We start from the raw sequence: 25,636 nt of genomic DNA, 5'->3' as shown, positions 1-25,636 counted from the left end.
TGCCACAGTAATCACTGCAGAAGCACCAATTCAAGAGTGAGAAAAAAGCTGCATTTTTCCTTCTAAGGAAATGCTGCCGGGAGCCCTGTGGGTCTGAGATTTTCCATTAAAGCAAGGTGTACACTCCCTGTGTTCCTTGACTGAAAGGGGAAATGAGACTTTTTCATAGCCGGTGATGGTCATTTGATAGTACATTGATAGCAGTGTGTGGGGTGTTAGGGAACACCAAGAAGAAGAAGAAGAAGAAGAAGAAGAAGAAGAAGAAGAAGAAGAAGAAGAAGAAGAAGAAGAAGAAGAAGAAGAAGGGAGGGAGGAACAACACGCCACATGTAACCCACTCCGCATTTAATTCTTTCTCCTCATTAGCTGCTCCCTCTTGTTCAGCTCAGGCCTTAGCATAATAATGTAGCATTTGGGGGAAAAGATACAAACCAGTAACCCAGCACTGGAAGCTAAGATAGAGAAGATTTCCACAGCAACCATGTCTTTCCCCTTAGTGCTCAGGTAGGTTGGAACAAAAGACAACCAAACACTGCAAAACACCAGCATGCTGAAGGTGATAAACCTGGCTTCATTAAAAGCATCTGGCAAATTCCTGGCTGAGAAAGCCACAGTGAAGCTGATAATGGCCAGCAGGCTCATGTAGCCCAAGGCAAGGTAAAACATGGTGGATGAACCTGAATTGCATTGCACAATGATTTCTTCAGTTGCTGAGTGCATATCTATATCAGGGAATGGGGAAGAGGTTGCCAGCCACATGGCACAAATGCCAGCTTGAATGAGGGTGCAAAAAAGTATAATAGAGTTGGCCAGCCTTTTCCCCACCCATTTCCTCATGCAAGATCCTGGCTTGGTGGCCATGAAAGCTACAACCACTGTGATGGTTTTGGCCAACACACAAGACACAGCCACTGAGAAGATCAAACCAAACATTGGTTGTTGGACAAGGCAGGTCAGTTTCCCAGGCTTGCCAAGGAATAACACAGCGGAGAGGAAGCAGAGCAGGAGAGAGATAAGGAGAGTGTAGGTGATGCCCCGGTTGTTGGCTTTGACTATGGGGGTATCTCTGTGCTTAATAAAAGCTTGCAGCACAAAGGCTGTGACCAAGGAGAATGAAATGGCAACTGTGGCTAAACTTTTCCCCAATGGTTCTTCATAGGACAGAAAGGTTACACTTTTATGAATGCATTGATCTCTGTCCTTGCTTGGAAACTGATCTTCTGGACATTCAAAACAGTCATTCATGTCTGAGAAAAGAGAAGGGGCAATCAGTATGCTTATACATATGTAAACTGGAACTAATTTCCATTATTAATTTTGACTCTGGAGTCTCTGCTTCTGCCAATTCTTTTCTTGTAGTTTCACATGAGGAGTTCCTGTTCTGGGAAGGCATTTTGATTTAGCAGAGGGATACGACTAAATGTATCCAACGCCATTACATTTCTGTCTGAGATATGCCATTCTGATCTGCCTTGTCATGCTACCTTCAGAAAAGAACAAAATGCAACTTTCGGGGGTCCATCACCTGAATGGTAACTTCTTCATGAAGAAGTTTAATTGATATCTCATACTCATCCTGCTGGCCGACCACCAACCCTACCTTCATTAGGTTAACATCCTGGAATAATCCTTTGATGGGTGTTCATGGTTAGAAACTTTCTGCCCTGTGAATAATTGTCCTAAATCCCAATGGTTTAAAATGGTCAAATAGCTCATGACTCCACACCCACTTCTCAGCTTTACATTATGTTTGGATTCCCTGCCTCTGCCTTGACTGTAGAAGGCTCATGTTGGGTTAATGGGGCAGTCGAGGCCTCCTCATCTTTTTCCTTGAAACATGGATGAGTGGGTGATGAGTGTATATTTGTGTTTGTGCATTTGCATATGCAGGTATCTGTATCCTTGAGCTGCCACCTCCCCTTGCATGTGACCCTTGCAGTAAAAACGTTGTCCACATCTGTCTGATAGCATTTCTGTTACTAAATAAGGGGCAGCCCTTCAATTTCATTCTTCCCTCCAGTGCGTATTAGAGCTAAAATTCCTCTCTGTGATTTCTCTAAGAATTCTTCCTCTTTCTAACATTTTGACTATCCCTTTCCCCTAGGAAGCTTGGGAACTCCAGTTTATTAGAAGTTGGAATAGAAAGACTTAACCTGAAGCTCACAAGAAGCAACAATACATTCAAAAGAGAAGGGCTATCACACCCCTCTGTGTGTGTGCTTGTGTGTCTATCTGTAACTTTTACTCAAATTAAAATGTGAGAAAAAAATATGTTTCTTCTGGTACGGCCAGGTAAGGAAGTGCATGTCCACTACCACTTTTCATCAGAGTATTCTGGGCTAGTAAGCATAATACGCACATAAAAGAATTGGTTATAGATGAGCCAGAAGCACAGAAATACACCATTTGGGTTGGGGAAGGTGAGTGTACATAATCAAATATACATTTGTTCTGGTGGAACTCACAAGAAATTCTCAGCAGATCAAAAGAATACCGAGGAACAGTGTGCTGGAACATGGAGAACTCCAAACAGTTAACAGATGGTACACGAGAGGAGATCTGCTTAGTCCTGAATGCTGCTGCAGCTTATTTTCATTATTAGTAATAGCAGTAAAATATTTAATAGTTATTATTTAGTTTCAAGAAGTTATTATTTAGTATCAAGAAGATACAGTTGACCTATTTACTGCTCCATAGCTGTAAACAAATGTTTGCTGCTTGTTGTTGTTGTTGTTGTTTTCTGGAGCAGCCATTAATGTCAGTGGTCAGTCAGTGGCAGGTGTCATTTGTGGTCAGCGAAAGGTGGTGGCCCACGCCTGCCATAAAGCATTGCACCTTTCTCTCTTTTTGTGGATGCAGTAGTAACAGTGGAGATCAAGAGAGCTTGAATAAATTAGGACCTATTTATTTTACATGAGTGATTCACACCACCCAGGACCTGCATGAGAAAAGTGTGGGAATGTATTAAACCATCTCCTGCAGACAACTAGCCTGCCTTATGGTGAGTCACTCTGTCAAAGTTAGGAGTCAGATTGAGCCCAGCAACCTTTCTAGGCTACACATCAATGTAAAGGTGGGGAAACCCAGTGCCACACAGCTCCGAGTAGGTCAGGCAGGATGGTACCCAAAGGTACACCATTTCCTTTCTCAAGGGTCACACAGCCCCCCTGCATCAGGCCTCCATTCTTGCTGATCACCATAAAAGTGCCAGAGAGTGCTCACCAAATCCATTAACCTAAAATTCCTGCACATCCCTGCCAACTCCAAATCAACCTATTTAACCAGCCCCCCGTCTTAATTTTACTAGCTCAGGTAGGGAGTAGGTGAAAACACCTGCACACAAATGCAAATCAGTGGCAAGCAAAAATTCCAACTCAGCCCTCCAAAAGGGAGTGCCTAGCTAAATTCATACTGGTTCTAGGGGGGAGGGTGGGAACCCGGAAGTGAAGATGCTGAGTCTAGGCAGAGCCCACCTTGATAGGCTGAGCTCCACCCCTTTCTTGCAGTGTCTCTTCCTCCTCTTTCCCACCTGCAAATGCCACCTCCTGCCCGAGATGTTCCAGCAGGGCAGGAAATGAGCTCATTGCACTTTCAACAGATAGAGCAGGGTTTGCTTCTAACAAATGTTAGAAGCAAGTATTGAAATGATTCACTAAATGAACGTACAGGGGGACAGCATTCACAGAACTCTGTCAGCCTACATGATTACAATTACGATTAATTACAGCATGTCAACCTGGGTTCTTTGGGTACTCGCACTATCATGGCACAAGTTGAAATGAGGACACACACAAATTCCTGCAGATGTAGCTAGGGGTGGTGGAGAATTCTGCCACAGACCCCAATGAGCATGGACAGGTGGATTTCTGCAATTTCTGGCAGCTATGGCAGATCATTTATTGATGAAAAGCTTCACTATTTTGAAGTGTTTGACAGCTTTCACTTGCTATGGTCACTGGAAATGAATCAAATGAATAGAAAAAACTAAAAAGAAAAACCATTTTCAGACTTATTCATGAGGTGAGAAATTTAAAGCACCATGCATGGCAGGGGAATGTTTGAATTGACCTTCATTGAAATCATCGTGGGGATTCAAATCTTCCTAAATATTCCTTTCAGGTTCCTGGAATTAAATAATTACAGTAAAGTACATAAATAATAATTTTTAAAATCTCACCTAATTTGGGAATGTTTGAATGGGTCAGGATGAATGATGCAGATCAATTTCTGACACTTACCGAATAGAGACATGCACGCTTTGAGAACTCTCTCTTCTAAAATGGTACTATGGTATTAACCCAAATTGCTGGAATATTTAGTGCATCCCATCGCATACCTGTTTGATTTGAAATCTTCCCTTCTGGACACAGATTGCAATCATAGCAACAAAACTTCTCCCCTTCCTTCTTTCTCTTCCGATACCCAGGCTGGCAGGAGGCACTACAGATAGAAACTGGCACAACCTATGTATAAAGAAAGTTTAGGATGAGGGAAAAGAGGTACTCTTTAAAAAAAATCTTCAGCAGATGTACAAATAAAGAAGTGATCACTTGACATGGAAGAATCTAGGGGTGTATGAAACCCCATATACCTGGCTCTGCTGGGGTCTGCAGGTGGGGGGAGGCGATCCGTCCCTCCCCCTGAAATCCTCGATGGGGGGGAGGTGATGTGTTCCTCTCCCCCAGAATCCTGCCCAGCTGGCTCCGCTCTGTGGCCATTCCGCGGAGCCGCCGGCTGGGCAGATCCGCAGCAGGGCCTCCACCCGCTGCCGGGCTGCTGCGGATGCAAATGGCGTCCTGCGTAGGGGACGCCATTTGCATCCCTGCCGTTGGCCAGGATGTTGTTGTTGTTGTTCAGTCGTTCAGTCGTGTCCGACTCTTTGTGACCCCATGGACCATAGCACGCCAGGCCTTCCTGTCCTGCGCTCTCTCCCGGAGCATGCTCAAGTTCATATTCATTGCATCCGTGATGCTATCTAGCCATCTCATCCTCTGCCGTCCCCTTCTCCTTTTGCCTTCAGTCTTTCCCAGCATCAGGGTCTTTTCCAGGGAGTTTTCGCATTAGGTGGCCAAAATATTGAAGCTTCAGCTTCATTATCTGTCCTTCCAATGAGCACTCAGGGTTGATTTCCTTTAGGATGGACTGATTTGACCTCCTTGCAGTCCAGGGGACTCGTAAGAGTCTTCTCCAGCACCACAGCTCGAAAGCATCAATTCTTCGGCGCTCAGCCTTCCTTATAGTCCAGCTCTCACAGCCATACATTACTACTGGGAAAACCATAGCTTTGATTAGACGGACCTTTGTCGGCAAGGTGATGTCTCTGCTTCTTACTATGCTGTCTAGGTTGGCCATAGCTTTCCTCCCAAGGAGCAAGCGTCTTTTAATTTCATGGCTACAGTCACCGTCTGCGGTGATCTTGGAGCCCAAGAAAGTAAAATCTGTCACTGCTTCCATTTCTTCCCCTTCTATATGCCAGGAAGTGATGGGGCCAGATGCCATGATCTTCGTTTTTTTAATGTTGAGTTTCAAACCAGCTTTTGCACTCTCCTCTTTCACCCTCAACAAGAGGCTCTTGAGATCCTCTTCGCTTTCTGCCATTAGGGTGGTATCGTCTGCATATCGGAGGTTGTTGATAATTCTCCCAGCAATCTTAATTTCGACCTCTGATTCATCCAACCCGGCATTTCTCATGATGTACTCTGCATATAAGTTGAATAAGCAGGGTGACAATATGCAGGCTTGTCGTACTCCTTTCCCAATTTTGAACCAATCGGTTGTTCCATGTCTGGTTCTTACTGTTGCTTCTTGACCCTCGTACAGGTTTCTCAGGAGACAGGTAAGGTGGTCTGGTACTCCCATCACTTTAAGAATTTGCCACAGTTTGTTGTGATCCACACAATCAAAGGCTTTAGCGTAGTCAATGAAGCAGAAATAGACATTTTTCTGGAATTCTCTTGCTTTCTCCATGATGCAGCGAATGTTGGCGATTTGATCTCTAGTTCCTCTGCCTCTTCTAAACCCAGCTTGTACTTCCGGTAGTTCTCGGTTCGCATACTGCTGAAGCCTAGCTTTTAGGATTTTGAGCATCACCTTGCTGGCATGTGAAATGAGCGCAATTGTGCGGTAGTTTGAACACTCTTTGGTGTTGCCCTTCTTTGGAATTGGAATGTAAACTGACCTTTTCCAGTCTTGCGGCCACTGTTGAGTGTTCCAAATTTGTTGGCATATTGAATGCAGCACTTTAACAGCATCATCTTTTAGGATTTTAAATAACTCGGCTGGAATACTGTCATCTCCACTAGCTTTGTTGTTACTAATGCTTCCTAAGGCCCACTTGACTTCACTCTCTAGGATGTCCGGCTCAAGTTCAGTGACCGCACTATCATGGCTATCAGGGACATTCAGATCTTTCCTGTATAGTTCTTCTGTGTATTCTTGCCACCTCTTCTTAATCTCATCTGCTTCTGTTAGGTCCCTGCCTTCTTTGTCCTTTATCATGCCCGTCTTTGCACAAAACGTTCCCTTGAGATCTCCAATTTTCTAGAAGAGATCTCTCGTCTTTCCCATTCTGTTGTTTTCCTCGATTTCTTTGCATTGTTCATTTAAGAAGGCCTTCTTGTCTCTCCTTGCTATTCTCTGGAACTCTGCATTCAGTTGGGTATATCTTCCCCTTTCTCCCTTGCTTTACGCTTCCCTTCTTTCTTCAGCTACTTGTAAAGCCTCATCAGACAGCCACTTTGCTTTCTTGCATTTCTTTTTCTTTGGGATGGATTTCTTTGCTGCCTCCTGAACAATGTTACGGACCTCCGTCCATAGTTCCTCAGGCACTCTGTCTATCAGGTCTAATCCCTGAAATCTATTCCTCACCTCCACTGTATATTCAGAAGGGATATGATTTAGGTCATACCTGAACAGTTTAGTGGTTTTCCCGACGTTCTTCAATTTCAGCCGAAATTTTGCAAGAAGCAGCTCATGATCTGAGCCACAGTCAGCTCCAGGTCTTGTTTTCACTGACTGTATGGAGCTTCTCCATCTTTGGCTGCAAAGGACATAATCAATCTGATTTCGATATTGACCATCTGGTGATGTCCATGTGTAGAGTCGCCTCTTGTGCTGTTGGAAAAGAGTGTTTGCTATGATCAGCATGTTCTCTTGGCAAAACTCTATTAGCTTTTGTCCTGCTTCATTTTGTACACCAAGGCCATGCTTGCCTGTTATCCTGGTGATTTCTTGACTTCCTACTTTAGCATTCCAATCCCCTATGATGAAGAGGACATCTTTTTTTGGTGTTAGTTCTAGAAGGTGTTGTAGGTCTTCATAGAACCGATCAACCTCAGCTTCTTCGGCCTCAGTGGTTGGGGCATAGACTTGAATTACTGTGATGTTGAATGGTTTGCCTTGGATTCGTACTGAGATCATTCTATCATTTTTAAGATTGTACCCCAGTACTGCTTTTCCCACCCTTTTGTTGACTATGAGTGCTACTCCATTTCTTCTAAGGGATTCTTGCCCACATATATATTTACGTAGCCAATCATGGCCAACAGCAGGGACGCAAATGGCATCCCCTACACCATTTGCATCCCTGCTTTAGCCATGACAGGCTACGTAAATATATGCGTAGCCTATCACAGTCTAGCATAGGGACACAAATTGCGTCCCCTACGCAGGATGCCATTTGCCTCTGCAGCAGCCCAACATATAGTAAAATCGACCTTTGTCTATTTACTATATGCAGATGACACGATTCTTCTTTCTCTGACATGCATTGGCCTGAGGCAGTTATTAAGTGTCCTGGATATTTATTGTAAAACTGAAAAATTGGTGATTATGTCAAATCTACAGTTTTGTTCATCACTCAAAAACAGACTAAACATTGCTGGCAGATAAATGGGATCCGATTGAGCAGGCTAAATCTTACAAATGTTGGGGAGTAATTTTCCAGTTGTCTGGCTCTTGGAGAACTCAGATCTCTCAGGCTATTGCTCAGAGGAGTTGTTAGATTGTTCATCTCTTTTTTTCTTTGCCAAAGGAGGTCAGCGCATATCATCACCCTCCAAGGTTTTTCTGCTGAGGTGTTAAAACAAATGTTATATGGTGCTCAGCTGTGTGCTTATAGTATTTTCATTTTATTAAATTATTAAATGTATTAATCGCCTATCTGACTGGGCACCCAGCCACTCTATCGTGGCTAGTAATATTATAGTAATATTGTTGCTATGGAATCCACCCAAAGAAAATTCCTGAGAAATATTCTAGGCCTTCCGAGTTGTGTGCCCAGCATCCTCCTATGTCTAAAGACAGGCCAAATATCAGCTGAATGCCAGGTTTGAATGAATATGTTAAATTTGGGATTAAAACTAATATTTGTCCATCAACGTTTGTCCCCTCTGACTTCGAGTGATATGTTTCAGTCAAAATGAAAAGGGTTGTGGACGAGCAACTACGCAATTTGGGTTTCTGGCGAAATGCCATCCTGTCCCTGGGCCATACAAAAGCCAAAGGGGATGTACACCAGCGTATTTGGGACAACAAGTTACACGAGTATCTACCCAGTACTCTGAATTCAGATATAGGGGGTGATCTTCCTAACCTGCAACCTATTGAACTACTCTAACCATTCCAAAATACAGGAAAGCATTCATGCTGGCCATGTCCAATGTGTTACCTTCTGCACTTTTGGAGGGGACATATAATAGTAGTTTATACTCTGAGTGCTTATGGCCCTGAGATGCTGGCCTGGTGGGCCAAACACTGCTGCATTGTTCCCTCTGTTATGATTTTTGGCAGATCTTTCTTACCCTTATTTTACAAGGACTACCTGGGGATGATTTATTAATTTATTTACTTACTTACCTACTTACTTATTTATTATATTGATATACCGCTCCACATCGAAGGTTTCTGATCTGTTTTATACAGATTATCTCTTGGCTGACCAGAATTCTCAGGTAACTTCTAAGGTGGCTAGATGCTGTGCCAATGAAATTGTGTGTCGGCATGGGATGATGTCACTTGTTTGATAAATTTTAATTAGTTCAATATTTAAATATTATGAGTGGGTTATGTATAATTCTTTTTTACTTGCTTTTCTAACTCACTCGTATCACTTTTATATTATTGTATTTACAGTGCTACTTCACTTGTCTGGTATTGCGAGTGTAATAAATTTTACTTACTTCTAATGCCTCCATGCTTCAGGATGAAAAAGCTTGGCTTTTGGTCATCACTCCCTAGCCAGCCCCCATGCTCCTGAAACTCTGCATATTTCTTGCCCAGATACTTTGCTATAAAGTGCACCTCGAGGTACATCTTGAATAATGAAAGGAAGTGAATCGTCCTTTCTTCCCAAAATTTGAAGATTGCCCTTCCACATGAACTGCCAGACCTATTCTTCTGTGACTTTGCAGGTCTATTAGTTCTGAACATTTTTATCATATCTGACATTTTCAGAACAATAGTTTAAAAAAGGAACAAAGTGGTATAACAACATTCTCTTCATGAAACCCTCAAAATCCCAGGATTGCTCTTTCACTGAACTCCCTGCAGTTATCAGTCAGGGATTTTGGCAAGGTTGATCCTCTCAGAACTGGCAACTACCTCTGCAATGTTCATGTGATTTTGCTAAGAAATAGACATGTTATGAGCAGCTCCCTTATGTGTGTTTGTGTGCGTGCGTGTGTGTGTGTGTGTATATTTATTTATTTATTTATTTGTGTGTGTGTGTGTAGTGTGAAAATCAAGTGTGTGTGAAATCAAGCCTGAGTGCTCATTGGAAGGACAGATACTGAAGCTGAAGCTGAAATATTTTGGCCACCTAATGTGAAGAGAAAGCTCTCTGGAAAAGACCCTGATGCTGGGAAAGACTGAAGGCAAAAGGAGAAGGGGACGGCAGAGGATGAGATGGCTAGATAGCATCACCGATGGAATGAATATGAACTTGAGCACACTCCGGGAGAGAGCGCAGGACAGGAAGGCCTGGCGTGCTATGGTCCATGGGGTCACGAAGAGTTGGACACAACTGAACGACTGAACAACAACAACAAATTTACAGCGCTACTTCACTTGGCTGGTATTGCGAGTGTAATAAATTTTACTAATGCCTCCGTGCTTCAGGATGAAAAAGCTTGGCTTTTGGTCATCACTCCCTAGCACAGCACCCATACTCCTGAAACTCTGCATATTTCTTGCCCAGATACTTTGCTATAAAGTGCACCTCGAGGTACATCATGAATAATGAAAGGAAGTGAATCGTCCTTTCTTCCCAAAATTTGAAGATTGCTCTTCAACATGAACTGCCAGACCTATTCTTCTGTGACTTTGCAGGTCTATTAGTTCTGAACATTTTTATCATATCTGACATTTTCTGAACAATAGTCTAAAAAAGGAACAAAGTGGTATAACAACATTCTCTTCATGAAACCCTCAAAATCCCAGGATTGCTCTTTCACTGAACTCCCTGCAATTATCAGTCAGGGATTTTGGCGGGGTGATCCTCTCAGAATTGGCAACTACCCTTGCAATGTTAATGTGATTTTGCTAAGAAAGAGGGATGTTATGAGCAGCTCCCTTAATATGTGTGTGTGTTTGTGTATATATATATATGTGTGTGTGTGTGAGTCTGCATGTATCTGTGTGTGTGTGTTTGTGTGTGTGTGTGTGTAGGTGGGAAGTACAACAATCCCTGTGGATGGATAGATAGATGATCGATATTATTGAGAGGGTTGTTTGTTTTGTTTTGATTTGATTTTTAAATTTGGAAGGCATAATTTTTAATACCATAATTAAAAGTCTATGACACCTGTTGATATCACCCAATCCTGACCAAGAGCCCAGGGAGAAAATCTTCGTAATTGTTCTCGTATTTCCCACGTCAAAGGGAAGCTCACCCATCTTCATTATGGTGTGCCAACCAGAAATCCAGTCCCACCTGATTATAGGCCCTATGCCAAACAATCTTGTCCTCATGAAAGAAGAATCCTTTTCCTTCAGGAGGATTGGAATCTACCCATCCAATTCTCACTTTAAGGAATGACTTGTTTGGAAATGTCACCAAGTTAAGTATGTCAAATCCACCTTCCATTTCCTTGTTACCATTCAGAGAGATTCTTTCTCCAGCAGAGTTGTTAAATGAAATACCTTGAAGCAAATAGTGCAGCTAGTGGAAAGAGAAAAAGAAAGGAGAGTATTACACAATACTGAAAATAAATCATAATACCTCTCCTTGCTAATGTGGATTCAGACTTAGTCACACATGAAGCAGATTCGCTGAAGTCAATGCTACAAGAATGGCATGACTAACCAAAGTCCCATTGATTTAACTGGGTCTACTCTAACCTTGTCTAAGGCTTGATCCCACCCATTTTTAAATGCAGGTACATCTAACAAAGTTCCAGAGGGAGATTTTAAAAATAAAACGTTCAAAGAAAGAGTGATGCAGATTTACTGCATCACATGCTTTAGGCTAGAAGGAAAGATCAATGTGTGTGATGCCATTCACCAATTATTTATGGAAGATAAATTGAGCTCCTGTCCACACCATTTGTGCTAACTTATTCATAGAAATACTGACATGACATGGAGCGGACATTACCTGCCAGGGCTGCAGTTCTTGAAGTTCACCTTTTCTGCCCCCCACTCTTGCTCTGTGATTGGATCTAGATGAATACAAGCTATGTAAAGCATGTGCCACAGCATAGACAGCATTATAGATAGTGTAGCTGTGGCCAGTCATGTGCATTTCAAAAAGAGGCCCAGGAAGGCTCTCCAGCCTCTCCTCCCCAGTACATGTTCCAGAGACCTGATACGGCAAGCTGGGGTCTGGAACTGAACAGTCGAATGCTTGCTCCCAGAAGTCCTTCAGAAAAGCATCTGCTTTAGTCCAATCGGGCTTTAAGATCTGAAGAAATGTCTGGAATGCCAGAAGCTCATTGGAGTGAATCATGAAGGAAATTGCACCATGGAACAGGCCGAAATCCGAATCCCGGTTTAAGCTCCCTAGTGTAAAATCTATCTGGGCTGTTATAATCCAGACTTTTCCAACAAATCCATTTTCTCCATTCCAAGAAGCGATTACACCATTAATAAAAAAACGCATATACATCAGAGTATAAGTGTCACCATAGATGGTAAATATTCTCGATTTCCTAAAATTGATAAGTTGATGCATTTTATTGGCTCGAGCATTAAGCAAATTTGGAGTATCAACAGGATGTTGGGGTGGGATTCGTTCTGTGAAGTCTGAACAAATTCTGTTCTGGGAAAGCAATGGCTCCAGGGCCTGCAAGAAACGATGTCCTTGATCATCATCCACCACAAAGAGCCCAACCCACGTCCATCCGAAATGCTTAAGCAAGTTGATAATACCCAAATACTGATGGGCTTCATTTGGGACCATGCGGTAAAAGGAAGGGAGCTGCATCATCTCACTCTCCACTGGGGCAAATGAGCCATACATGAGCTGAAATATATTTCAAAGAAAGATCTATTAGCAAATGTCTTTGAGTAAAATTCTAAGTTTAAGAAATTGTCAAAGATAAAATTTATGTAACATTTACACTGGGAGATGAATTATGATAGAATCATGAATACATCTACAGCATTAGGCAAAAGATGAAAATGCTACTTCAGTTCTTTCTACATTTAAATGCCATTTTCACCCATACTGGCATAACAACAAAGGAACTGATGGCCGTGCAACCTACTCCTCTGAAATGTGGTGTCAAAATATCTGTGCTGGAGGGAGATATAGTCCTTCAGAGTCCTATCTCCTGCCCACCAGGGGTTCCTGCTGCTACTGCTTCTTTGGTTAGATATTGCTTGTCTTTTTATATCTCTATAATGCACAATTTGTCTGATTCTTAACATCTGTTTTTAAGTAGTGTTCAGCTTGAAAGCAAATGTGTCATAATTGTAGCAACGGATTAGGAGGAGTGGATGATAATGTGTGCAATATAATGCAACTGATTTTTGCTGATGTAAATCCTGATTTGAATTGGCAGCTTTCAGAAGTGTTATCAACTCTTGTGCCTAAAAATGCGGGGATATGGGGATGCAATTTTTGATAAGGAGATCTTGTAACTATGACTGACTCTGCTCTGATTGCTCTTCCATATGCCTTCTTTATCCAGTCCTCATCTGGTGTCTTTTTCATCATAAGGAAAGACTTGTTCCTTCATCTCCCTCTTCCTAAACTAAAAATTACAATGCTGGAGAGGCAAGAGAAAGAGTGCACTGCAGACAAGATCACTGAAGCTGCTATAATCTCTGAAGCACAGATCCTACATGTGGAATCTTGTAGAGACTTAAGATTTGTGCCATGCGGAATGAGGTAACAGAGGCAAGTGCCCCAATGACAGCTACTAGTTTTCTGTGGGCACCACATTCATAGTTGGGGACAAAGCTATGGGATTTGAAGAGAAGGTCCAGGGTGGTACGATAGGTCATCTGAGCATCATTGTAGCTGTCATAGATGTGGAATCCGAGTGTGACATTCAGTAAGATCTTTGGATTCTCGTTGATCTCATTTACAGCAAAAGCCAAGGCCAAGATGTGCTGGTAGAACTTGGTCATCACTCTGAAGATAAAGATAGACAGTTGTTCACTGGAGAATTATACAACACACAAGGCTGTTTGATCACAGTATTGGTCTGTTCTGCTTGCCAACTGTAATTATGCCCCTTTATTAGTTCATTGTGATGTGGGTATAACTGTCTTTCTTAAGCTCATATCAGATACATTGTCTCAATGTCTTGCTGAATCTCCCTGCCTCCCAGCATCTACCACCTAAGGCAGCTGCCACCCTCTGTCTCCTGGTAGGGCTGGACCTGGCTAGGACTTGGACATGTTGCTAGATCATTATCAATACAGTGGAGTTGAAATCCCCCACCCCTGCTTCTGCATTTGTGCACTGGCCCCATGCAGCAGTACAGAAGTCCAGGGGAAAAAAAATGGCTGCTGTTTATGTTCCCAATTTTCCTTTATCTGTGCAATCATATCACACTTTTTTGGGTGGGGGGAGAAATCACTGCTGGTTCTGACAACATATAATCATGGCAAGATGTAATTACCATGGAAAGGAAGTTCATGGTAATACTACGGAAACAGGAAAGCACTGCAGAAAAAATGGAATTTCAAGCCAAGCCTTATCATCATGAATTGTCATCATTCTTGTAATAGCAGAGCAGATATTCAAGTGGCTCTGATGTAGGGAGAAAACTGCCATGAAGATTGCCAGGGAAGACGAGACAGGGAGGGAAAACACAGAGCGCTATGAGTGAAGACAGTGGATCTGGTGAAAGAAAGTTGTGAATGTGAGCACACAACTAAAAAGAGAATGCTGAGTGAATCTGAGAATGAAGGTGTTTTACCTTAACAGCGTTTCAGGTAAAAGACATAGCAAGTATTACATTCTACAGACTTAATGCAATGTGGCAGCTTTATTTTTAATCCTGATATGATGACATTAAGTGTTTGTGCATGCCTTCAGTGATCAAAGAGCCTGTGTGCGTTTGAGATCCAAATTCAGGGTATTGCATGTTGGCTCATGTTCCAATAATGCCAGGAAAAAGGAAGCTAAGTTTGGTGCCTTAAATGGACACACACTGTGATCATTAGACATGTTTTGCTGTTGTTGTTTTGTGAATATCACAAATTGTGCTTTATTAAATCTATCCTCCATGTACCCACACTTGTCCTTGGTTGTTCATGATCAAATCCAGATGTGGCCGATGGAGTGCCACCGGCAACATATGAAACAGAACATGTCAAAATGAAAGTTGTTTTTTTTTTATGAATTTTATTACAGTTTAAAACAGATATTCCTACAATACTAGAACTCTAGACCACTCAGGATCGTAGAAATCAATCGTAGTCATATTCACAAAGTCTCCAGTGATCATGGAGACAAGAGATCAGAGTGTATTCTCTCTCTCTCTCTCTCTCTCTCTCCCTCTCTCTCTCGGAGGGGGGGAAGATAAATCTCTTTCTTCCCCTTGTAATCTGAACATTGAGGCGCCTTTAAGATCTTTGATAAAACTAATTAGAAAGCTACCCTTTTCTTTTCTAACAATGGGGAAAAAGATATGAGGTGCAGCTCAATGGCACCTAGCTATGCCTCTTATATTATATTTCTCTCCCCTCACCACGATGGTCCTTAGGTCAAGTCTTTTAACATCCTCTGGGCTATGAAGGACTTCTAAATAAATAGTCCAGAATGGCTGGCTGGTGGGGAAACTCTCTTTGCATCAGGATGCTGCTTTGGAAACGATTTTGTCTCAGATTGCGAAACATAGTAGGGTTAGACAGCCGCTTTGGACCATGTGAGAAAGAAAAGAGGATTTGTCAGCCCTAGTAGGAGGACACAAATCAAGCACCCAAATGAATACATGATTTAAAGTAAGTGTCTAAACAATAAAAGAAAATAGAGGGAAGGGAGTCCAGTAGTGGTAAGTTCCCTAAAGGTAGGTTTTTCTTAAAATCAAACCTGTCCCTAGTGGTGCAGCCCAGGACCGAAAAGTCATTGTAGGCCTCATTGACTGACAGTTGGTTGCTAAGCATCTACTGACCAGTAACTGGGAAAACAACACCTTCTAGAACTAACACCAAAAAAAGATGTCCTCTTCATCATAGGGGATTGGAATGCTAAAGTAGGAAGTCAAGAAATCACCGGGATAACAGGAAGGCATGGCATGGCTTTGGTGTACAAAATGAAGCAGGACAAAAGCTAATAGAGTTTTGCCAGGAGAACACGCTGATCATAGCAAACACTCTTTTCCAACAGCACAAGAGACGACTCTACACATGGACATCACCAGATGGTCAGTATCGAAATCAGATTGATTATGTCCTTTGCAGCCAAAGATGGAGAAGCTCTATACAGTCAGTCAAAACAAGACCTGGAGCTGACTGTGGCTCACATCATGAGCTTCTTGTGGCAAAATTTCGGCTTCAATTGTAGAACGTAGGGAAAACCACAAAACCATTCAGGTATGACCTAAATCATATCCCTGATGAATATACAGTGGAGGTGAGGAATAGATTTCAGGGATTAGACCTGATAGACAGAGTGCCTGAGGAACTATGGACGGAGGTCTGTAACATTGGTCAGGAGGCAGCAACGAAATCCATCCCAAAGAAAAAGAAATGCAAGAAAGCAAAGTGGCTGTCTGAGGAGGCTTTACAAGTAGCTGAGGAAAGAAGGGAAGTGAAAAGCAAGGGAGAAAGGGGAAGATATATCCAACTGAATGCAGAGTTCCAGAGAATAGCAAGGAGAGACAAGAAGGCCTTCTTAAATGAACAATGCAAAGAAATCGAGGAAAACAATAGAATGGGAAAGACTAGAGATCTCTTCAAGAAAATCGGAGATCTCAAGGGAACGTTTTGTGCAAAGACCGGCATGACAAAGGACAAAGAAGGCAGGGACCTAACAGAAGCAGATGATATTAAGAAGAGGTGGCAAGAATACACAGAAGAACTCTACAGGAAAGATCTGAATGTCCCTGATAGCCATGATAGTGCGGTCACTGAACTTGAGCCAGACATCCTAGAGAGTGAAGTCAAGTGGGCCTTAGGAAGCATTAGTAACAACAAAGCTAGCGGAGATGACAGTATTCCAGCTGAGCTATTTAAAATCCTAAAATATATGCTGTGAAAGTGCTGCATTCAATATGCCAACAAATTTGGAACACTCAACAATGGCCGCAAGACTGGAAAAGGTCAGTTTACATTCCAATTCCAAAGAAGGGCAACGCCAAAGAGTGCTCAAACTACCTCACAATTGCACTCATTTCACATGCCAGCAAGGTGATGCTCAAAATCCTACAAGCTAGGCTTCAGCAGTATGCGAACCGAGAACTACCGGAAGTACAAGCTGGGTTTCGAAGAGGCAGAGGAACTAGAGATCAAATCGCCAACATCCGCTGCATCATGGAGAAAGCAAGAGAATTCCAGAAAAACGTCTATTTCTGCTTCATTGACTACGCTAAAGCCTTGGATTGTGTGGATCACAACAAACTCTGGCAAATTCTTAAAGTGATGGGAGTACCAGACCACCTTACCTGTCTCCTGAGAAACCTGTACGAGGGTCAAGAAGCAACAGTAAGAACCGGACATGGAACAACCGAGTGGTTCAAAATTGGGAAAGGAGTACGACAAGGCTGCATATTGTCACCCTGCTTATTTAACTTATATGCAGAGTACATCATGGGAAACGCTGGGTTGGATGAATCAGAGGTCGGAATTAAGATTGCTGGGAGAATTATCAACAACCTCCGATATGCAGACAATACCACCCTAATGGCAGAAAGCGAAGAGGATCTCAAGAGCCTCTTGTTGAGGGTGAAAGAGGAGAGTGCAAAAGCTGGTTTGAAACTCAACATTAAAAAAACGAAGATCATGGCAATCTGGCCCCATCACTTCCTGGCATATGGAAGGGGAAGAAATGGAAGCAGTGACAGATTTTACTTTCTTGGGCTCCAAGATCACTGCAGACAGTGACTGTAGCCATGAAATTAAAAGATGCTTTTAAGTCTGAGCAAGTCTTGCTCAGTCTATCTATCTAACACTTTCAAGTCTATCTATCTATCTGTCTATCTATCATCATCATCATCATCAACATCATCATCTATCTCTAACTATTCTTTCTAGAATTATTTTTGTTTTGTTTTTAATCTATTTATACTTGTTTCTCTGCTCACCAGCCTCAATCTTATCAACCATGGGTTTGTTTTGTCTTTTTTCTCACTTGAAGTTTCAGTGGGACAGAAAGACTTGGAACTTTTGCAAGAGGTGACTTTCCCCCTGTGTATTTTGTTGCATCAACTTCTCCCATGAAATTCTTCCCACCTTGCAAATTATTCCACTGTATGAATGCTGCACTTATCCAAATATGGTGAAAGGAGTGAAAAAATAAATCCCCCCAATGCAAACACATGAACACACACAACACAATGAGATTTCTCATATTATATACATTAGCTGGGTAAAATGCATACAACCATTGACAATAAATTGGTCCAGAAGGAGATGGCTGATGTTCCTTCAGCATTTTTGTATTTACAATAAAAAAGAGAACAATAATTCCTTACATGGTAAAGTCAGAGAAAGACTGCCAAGGAATTTCCTTGAAAGAAAATTCTGGAAAATGGTGAATGATCTGAGAAACCATCCCACCAATAAGGAGGCCCCCTGACTTATATGACTCATGTGGAACAGGGATAGGTTCAGTTGTGAGGCATTTTGTTGTATCTACATCACACACCCAGAGAAACAGCAGCAGCAATGAGTATAGTGCTGCCATTGCACTATTCTTTCAGCTTCCCTCTAGATGCAAACATCCCTGCTTTCATCTACAACCCCTGCCTGGCTTACAGAGGCAACCTTGGCTGGCACCTAATTTTGCCGGTAATTCAAGAAGGCAGACTTAACAACCTTGTCCCTAGCAGCAGCAGGGTACGAATGCATGCCTGAGGCATCCCAGAGACTGCCAATGAACTGGTGAAGTCCGTCCTATAAGACCTGAAAAAAGAAGTGTCACAGATCAGCGTGACAGAGCCCTCCCTGCCCATTGCCTTGAATGACACAACTGGAAGTGTGTATGTAACCACTTTCCTACTCACTTCAATGTTGTTTTCTAGCCTTCGGAAAAACCTGTGCTCCTTTCACTGGGGAATTACACCAATGTGGATAATGACAGGGCAGATAATTATTTCTTGACCAAATGTTTTCTCTGCTGGCACTACAAGCAGATGGTTTTCAGATGGTGAAGAAATAGCAGCAGCTATTTTTGGCCATAAGATGAACTCATCAGCTCGACTGTGGTAGTGATGCAGTTCGACCTGATGCAACTGCCCAGCCCCAATTTCATAAAGGAGTTGGGAGTCATCTTTTCTCAGAATGATACTACACAGTTGTACCTTCGAATATTTAGTCAGAGAATGCAAGAGGAAATAGGATCCCTGATTTTGTCTGCGAGCCCCCCAAACTAATAACTTCTCCAAAAATATGCCAACGTTTTGTGCCAGCTTCATGCCATTTTGTGCCACAAATCCTCAATGTTATGCCAGCACCAAAAGTGTGATAACTGCATCCCCTTAGGTGGGGCTTGGCAAAAGCTGAAATTTGTACAGTCTTATATCACTTCTGAAGTTATGCCAAAGTCTTGTGCTAGTTTTACACTATCTTTTTTTACAATCCTGAGTTTTACAATCCTGAGTTTTGTGCTGGCACCAAAAACAGAAACATATAGCATAGAGAATGATTGAAAAAATTATATTCTCCAAGCTCCTCTAAACATAGGACACAGTTTTGTGTTAATTTTGTGCGATATTGTGCCACAAATCCTGAGTTTTGTGCTGGCACCAAGATCGTGAAAATGACATATTCTTACATGGGCCTGGTGAAGGCAGAAATGTCCACAAATTCATATCACCTCCAAACCTGCGCCAATGTGCTGTGCTAGTTTTGTGCCACAAATCCTGAGTTTGGAAAGAACTGGTACCAAGAAACTTGTTAACAGAATATAGACCATGCAGTGAACACATGAGACATGTGTTCATAGAAAGAAAATGCATACATTAGCAGCAGGGATGTCTGTCACAAGGAAATCCATCCCTTTGGGGGGGAAACAGATTTCCACAGAGCCCCCCCCCCCAGCTTGGCTTCCATTTGCGAATTGAGCCATGGTCTTTTCCCACCAAAATCCAGGAACTTTCTCAGATTGGTCTTTGAATTGCCATTTAGGCAAACTTTGAGTGCAAGTTGCATAATTTATCTTAATTTTGGGCATAATTTACTTAATTTGCATAAATTGCAGCTGTAACATGCTTAATTTTTCACAAATTACACCTGCAAGTTGTGTGAATCTCAATTAAAAACAAAAGCTACAAAACCAACCACCCAAAACTCTGCAAGCTGGCCTGAGTCAATAGCTCCCTGATCTCTGTTTAGTCCCAGCTGCCGTATTTTGAGAAAACGTGGAATGTCTTACTTTGGCCATGTCCCTTCTTCAGTATTTAAGGCTGCAGCTAGCCATAATTTATGAACTAGCCTTCGGGGGCTAGATGCCTAGCTCCTGAGTAGTTTGATCCACCACCACCATCACCCCTCCACACTGTCAGGAATGCCCTTGCTGCCTTCTGAAATCCTCCAGTAGCCAGAATCAACACGCAGACAAAAGGGCTCCTTTCCAAGGCTTTATTTCCATTCAGCCTAATGAAGCTAGATGCTAATTGCCTGAGACTAAGTGGAAATACAAAGGAGCAGACTACCAGGGGAATCTAAGAGTTAGGACATGAGTTGGTCTCCGTTTCGAGAAAAGCACGGCAAGTCTCTGCACTTAAGATTAGGAGGGGGGAGTCCCCCCATCCCATGGAGCCTCAGGACACAGCTGTTGTCATCACATCAGTTGGGCTGAGTGCCTCCTCTCAGCGCCCGCAACCTCTCACTTGTCTCTGTGCCTGCAACTTTCATCTAGAAGCTCAAGTTGTCCCTCCCTCTCCATGCCAGGGTCACTGTTGCTCCAAGGAATGTGAGCAGGGGGGGGCTCTCCCTCCACCTGTGTCTCTGAAAAGAAAGTGGGTTCCTCTCCCATGGATTGTATCTTAGGGACATACAAAATGTACTTACCATTCTGATCTGGGGCGTCCGCGGTGGGGGGGAGGCGCTCCGTCACTCCCCCTGGAATCCTCCCTGCCCTGCTCTGCTCTGCAGAGACTCCGCGGAGTTGCTGGCTGGGGCTGCCCGCAGACAGACTTCCTTCTGCTGCTGGGCTGCACTGGCCACAAATGGCAGCCGCTGTAACAGTTGCCATTTGCTTCCCTGCGGAGGACGTGAAAGGCTATGTATATATTTACATAGCCTATCATGGCAAAAGGCAGGGATGCAAATGGCGGCCAGGTAGACTCCATCCCGGGGGGATTCCGTGGGGTGGCGGTGGGATTGCCCCGTTCTGCCATGGACTCTAAAGAATCCAGCCTCACTGGAGTCCATGGCGTAATTCTCCAACATCCCTATTGTATCTCTTCCTCAGAATCAGAGCTGCTTTGGGACTCTATGGGCTCAGATCCAACCCTGACACACACAAATACACACACACTATTTTATTTTACCCACTGATAAGGCTCAGACTTCACCTCTCCTTTCCATTTTGAAACATTCTCTCTACTTTCTACCTGGATTAATTTTCCTACCTGCACTTCACTGGGTCCTACACCTTGGACCCTGGGACAGATCTCCTCCAATCTGCATCTGTGCCCACAGGAGCCTATTACTCAGCTACTCCTTGGGATAGGTAGTTATACATTCCTTTTCATTGCCCCCTTCCTTTTCCCTCAATGTTTGGACTACACTGCTATTTAGTTGGATGCTTTAAAAATACATTTAACTACTTTGGATTGAGGGAAGCTTAAGTGGAGCTAAGTAACAATTCAAGCTGCTGCTAGTTGGCCCATTGCAACTTTGGTATACCACACCTATTGTATTTGATACTTTAATATATTGTTTTCTAATAGGCCTCAGCAAAGTGAAACTGTACTGTACTTTGCATAGTATAATCTTTGCATGTAACACCCACACAGCTTTCTAGTTCATGACTACGAATGAATTTTATCTATAATCATTGCATGTTTCACATTTTACACCTTTTACTTCTGCATGTGATATTCTTTTGCATTTACTTTTCTCTATAAACCATTCATATCTTAATTATTACTATTTCTTTCATTTCTATACTACCCAATAGCTGAAGCTCTCAATGTAGTTCACCGCAACTCACAAGATAAAATACAGCATAAAATTTAAATTTACTAAATTTAAAAACAATTTAAACAGTTAAAAATAATTTCAATAAAATACTAGACCTGTTCAGACAGCTGGAATAAATGCCCCATCATATGCCATTCAATGGAGCAGAGGACAGTCTCAACCTGGTGCCAAAAAGATGACATTGTTGGCGCCAGGAGGGCCTTGGTGGAGAAAGAATTCCATAATTGGGGTGGGGGGGACAAATGAGAAGGCCCTCTCCCTTATTGCCACCTTCCAAGCCTCCCTTGCGGGTGGTGCTCCAAGGAAGGTCCCAGATATTGATCTTAAGACTTCCTGTGTGGCACGTTTTCATTTGTATAAGAAGTTGAGAGGACATTCCCTGTTGTCCTGCTTGAGGTTTAAATATATATTTTCAAACATCTTGAACTTTTACATGGACTTCAGTCAGCTCTGATTATACTCTCTCCCACTGGGGCAAATTCAGGAACTCATTTTCAAGGTGTACATACAAACACCCAATATGTGTTGAGCGAGGGGAGTCTGGCCACACCTGAAGGGCATGACCCACCACTATGGATGTATCTGGTGGGCACACATGCATGCTCTGTGTTCAGGAGAATGGGTTCTATGTGCATACACATGCTTGAGCATCTCCATATGAAAGAGATCCATTTGCTACCCTTATGCAGAGGAGTCCCTTGTATGCATGTCAGTGTGGTTTCTAGGGGCATGGCTGCCTGTTCTATCAGTGATGGGGAGTGGCATTAACCCCTGTGGCTCCAAGATTGCTTCACACTTTCTTTGAAGAGTTAGGTCATTTTGTTTTTCTTTGTGGGTAAAGTTCAGTGTAACCAGCTGATGTTAAAGGCAGAATAGAAATGCCAGATATCCTACAACTATGTCTCCTTACCCAATGCTGCCACGCCACTGTATTGACTTGTTCACATTAGTGGTGGGAATCCAACACTGTTAACAGAGGATTGAACAGTAGGGGATATCTCTTTCTTTCTTCTTCCTGACTATCTTATTTTATTTACTGAAAAACATCCAGCACATAGGTGTGTATTACATATATGTATATTCATTTCATCTGTTTACACTGTCACATGGGTGGGTGAGGGATGAATGTATGTCTGTCTGTGTGCGCATCTGAACCCCTGACCCACCACCTGCCACTTCTAGGGGTGCACAAAAGTCACTTACCTGGTCTCGCAGCTTGCTTCGCAGTGGGGGGGAGGCGCTTCGCTGCTCCCCCCGAAGTTCAGGCCGGGGTGGGGAGGCTTCCCTCCTCACCTGGCCGAAATTCAGGCCGGGGGGGAGGCTTCCCGCCTCGCCCGGCCGAAATTCAGGCTGGGGAGAAGCGCCCCATCTCCCCGGCCGCGAACTTCAAAAGAAAAAAAAACATGCCCCTGTGATAGGCTACGTAACGATTAACGTAGCCTATCACGGCTGACTTTGCAAATCTAGCCGTGATAGGCTACGTTAATCGTTACGTAGGCTATCACAGGGGCATTTTTTTTTTCTCTGCTTGTAATGGCGGCGGCGGCAGCCGGTCGAAAGACCGGCTGCCGCCCCCGCCCCTGACGAAGACCTACCGAATCGCCGCCGGGACCCACCGCCGGGAGGGACATTCGTGAAAGGTAAGTCCCATCCCGGGGGGGGTGGGGGGCGGGGGGGCGGAGAAGTTCTCCCCGAACAACCTTCGGAGGACCGAATGCATTGGCACTCAGCCCCCTGAAGTTTTGGGGAGAAATTCTCCCCCATCCCTAGCCACTTTATGTGACCTTCATGGTGAAAATGTGGCCAAACTCCTACTTATGGCATTCCTATTAATTCATAAGGGGGCAGAGAGACCTTTAAGTTCCTTCCTCCATGCAGTGTTTCTTCCATCTAAATGTTCTTCTCTTGTATGAATTAGAGAATTCCTCCTCCTCCTCCTCTGTATTGGCCTCAGGAGTGTAGCCAAGTCATTTATAGTGTTACAGGGGCCTAATGTTTGCTTTAGTTCATTGTTGGTGCAATTCCCTTGCTAGTAAGCCTCTGAGCATGTGAAGATGATTCAAAGGGCTGATAACAGCCTCCTCAGCTCATTCCTTACTAATGAGTAGAGAGCCTTATCAGGCCGTGCCTGAGAAGTGAAGCTGTGTGTTATACTGAGCTGTGGGTGGCTGTGCTTGAGAACCAAACACTTCTAGCCGATGCTGGGAATGAACACGAGGGTTGCTTGCTACTGTTGTGCTGCCTCATTGTTGACATGTATCGTATAAAACCCATTTGACCCCATGGCTCTGGGTTCAGAGAAGCTGTCTGATCTAACCACTGGGCACGCCTTTACCCAATAAAGTACTCCTTGTAAGTAAAACTCTGCATCTGATGTATCACTATCTTGGCACCTGTAACCTAAGAGTTCAGCGCCCACAGCCGGGGCAACACATCCTGCTGCTGCTGCTGCTGAATTAATCAGTTATCAATTAATAATCAGTTATTATCAGTTATCAATTAATCATTAATCATTATTTGACTTCAGTATTTATTTTGGTTTTGAATCATGCTACAGTAGTTTTATTTCCTCATCTTTATTCTAACACACCATAAAGCCTCCCCCACCACACTTTCTTTTACTGTATTTTGAACAGATACTGCAAAGGGGTCTAATAGAATGTCGAAGTGAATCACTAAATGAAATATACAAAATGACAGCTCTCACAGAACGCTGCCTGCATTATTTGTATACCCCATTCTGATCTGGGGATTTAGGTATTTGCAGTAGCAAGAGGACTCTGTACACATACCCAATCTCTTCCGGGAATGGCACAGGCAGCTGGATATCAGTGCAGTTTGTGGCAGCCATACCAGGCCATGTACATATGGAAATCAGCTGTATTTTGAATGTGTTGGAGAAATCCCGCTTCCTAAGGTCACTGGAAATGAATCAAATAAAAAGGAAGAGACCCATCACGATAATTAGAGACAAACGAGATAATTAGAGCACAATGCAGGCTTCTCCATTTCTCAATCTATCCTCAGTTAAAGACCAGTTCAGATGTAAATGGGCATCACTTTAGTTCTTGTCACTTGGTGAATTGAAGATGAATGCCTGAAATAGCTACCATTGTATTAAAGGTGCACAGGAGTGCCCCATTCATTAAGGTGAGTCACAAAAATAAAAAAAGTTTCTATCGTTATAAGCCTCAAAATTCTACTGTGTATAAAAAAATTACACCTGTACGGCTAATACTGTAAAACATGGCATCCATAATCTACCTGATGTGCAGTTGTACAACTGGGCAAAATTTCAAATCAATGTCAATCCAATCCACATTCCCACAGATAAAGCAAGTGAGAAAAAAAAAAAAAGGTGCTGCAATTTGTCATCTTCGTACAGTTTTTATTCAAGCTGGAGCTTGGCATATCATGTATTTCTTTTAGGGATGTACAAATCCCTTACCTGGCTCCGCGCAGGGGCATCCGCGGTGGTGGGGGAGGTGCTCTGTCCCTCTCCCCGGAATCCTGCCTGGCCGGCTCCACTCTGCAGCCAAGCGGCGGAGCCGCCGGCCGGCTCTGGCCGCCTGCAGCCGGACATCCAGCCACTGGGCAGCCCTGCAGGGATGCAAATGGCAGCTGTCCTAGCTGCTGCCATTTGCATAACTGTATTGAGCCATGATAGGCTACATAAATATTTACGTAGCCTAGACAAGAAGGCCTTCTTAAATGAACAATGCAAAGAAATCGAGGAAAACAACAGAATGGGAAAGACTAGAGATCTCTTCAAGAAAATCGGAGATATCAAGGGAACGTTTTGTGCAAAGACGGGCATGATAAAGGATAAAGAAGGCAGGGACCTAACAGAAGCAGATGAGATTAAGAAGAGGTG

The 25,636-nt window shown here is 43.2% G+C and overlaps 1 protein-coding gene across 1 annotated transcript; it reads right to left on the bottom strand.

Annotated features, from left to right (window-relative positions):
• Positions 1 to 345: 345 nt before the first annotated feature.
• Positions 346 to 24,613, bottom strand: LOC146342825 (vomeronasal type-2 receptor 116-like). The gene is made up of 5 exons (XM_084808016.1): positions 24,555 to 24,613; positions 13,285 to 13,576; positions 10,931 to 11,158; positions 4,337 to 4,463; positions 346 to 1,247 (listed from the first exon to the last, which is right to left on the bottom strand). Exons 1-5 carry the CDS (start codon positions 24,611 to 24,613, stop codon positions 346 to 348), a joined length of 1,608 nt encoding a protein of 535 aa, XP_084664142.1.
• Positions 24,614 to 25,636: the final 1,023 nt, after the last annotated feature.

The sequence above is a fragment of the Heloderma suspectum genome, chromosome 6, assembly GCF_057233095.1.
Source record: "Heloderma suspectum isolate Gila_16-S chromosome 6, 16-S_ref, whole genome shotgun sequence".
In the NCBI taxonomy this organism is placed as follows: domain Eukaryota; kingdom Metazoa; phylum Chordata; class Lepidosauria; order Squamata; family Helodermatidae; genus Heloderma; species Heloderma suspectum.
The sequence above is the reverse complement of the archived record's forward strand: the minus strand, read 5'-3'. Positions and strand labels throughout refer to the sequence as shown.

Coding starts and splice junctions, on each gene's coding strand:
- LOC146342825 (XM_084808016.1), bottom strand. CDS start 24,613: ATGGCTGCCACAAACTGCACTGATATCCAGCTGCCTGTGCCATTCCCG. Junction 13,577..24,554: donor CCATTCCCGGAAGAGATTGG/GTATGTGTACAG, acceptor CTTTATCTTCAG/AGTGATGACCAAGTTCTACC. Junction 1,248..4,336: donor GAAGATTTCAAATCAAACAG/GTATGCGATGGG, acceptor CTCTTTTCTCAG/ACATGAATGACTGTTTTGAA.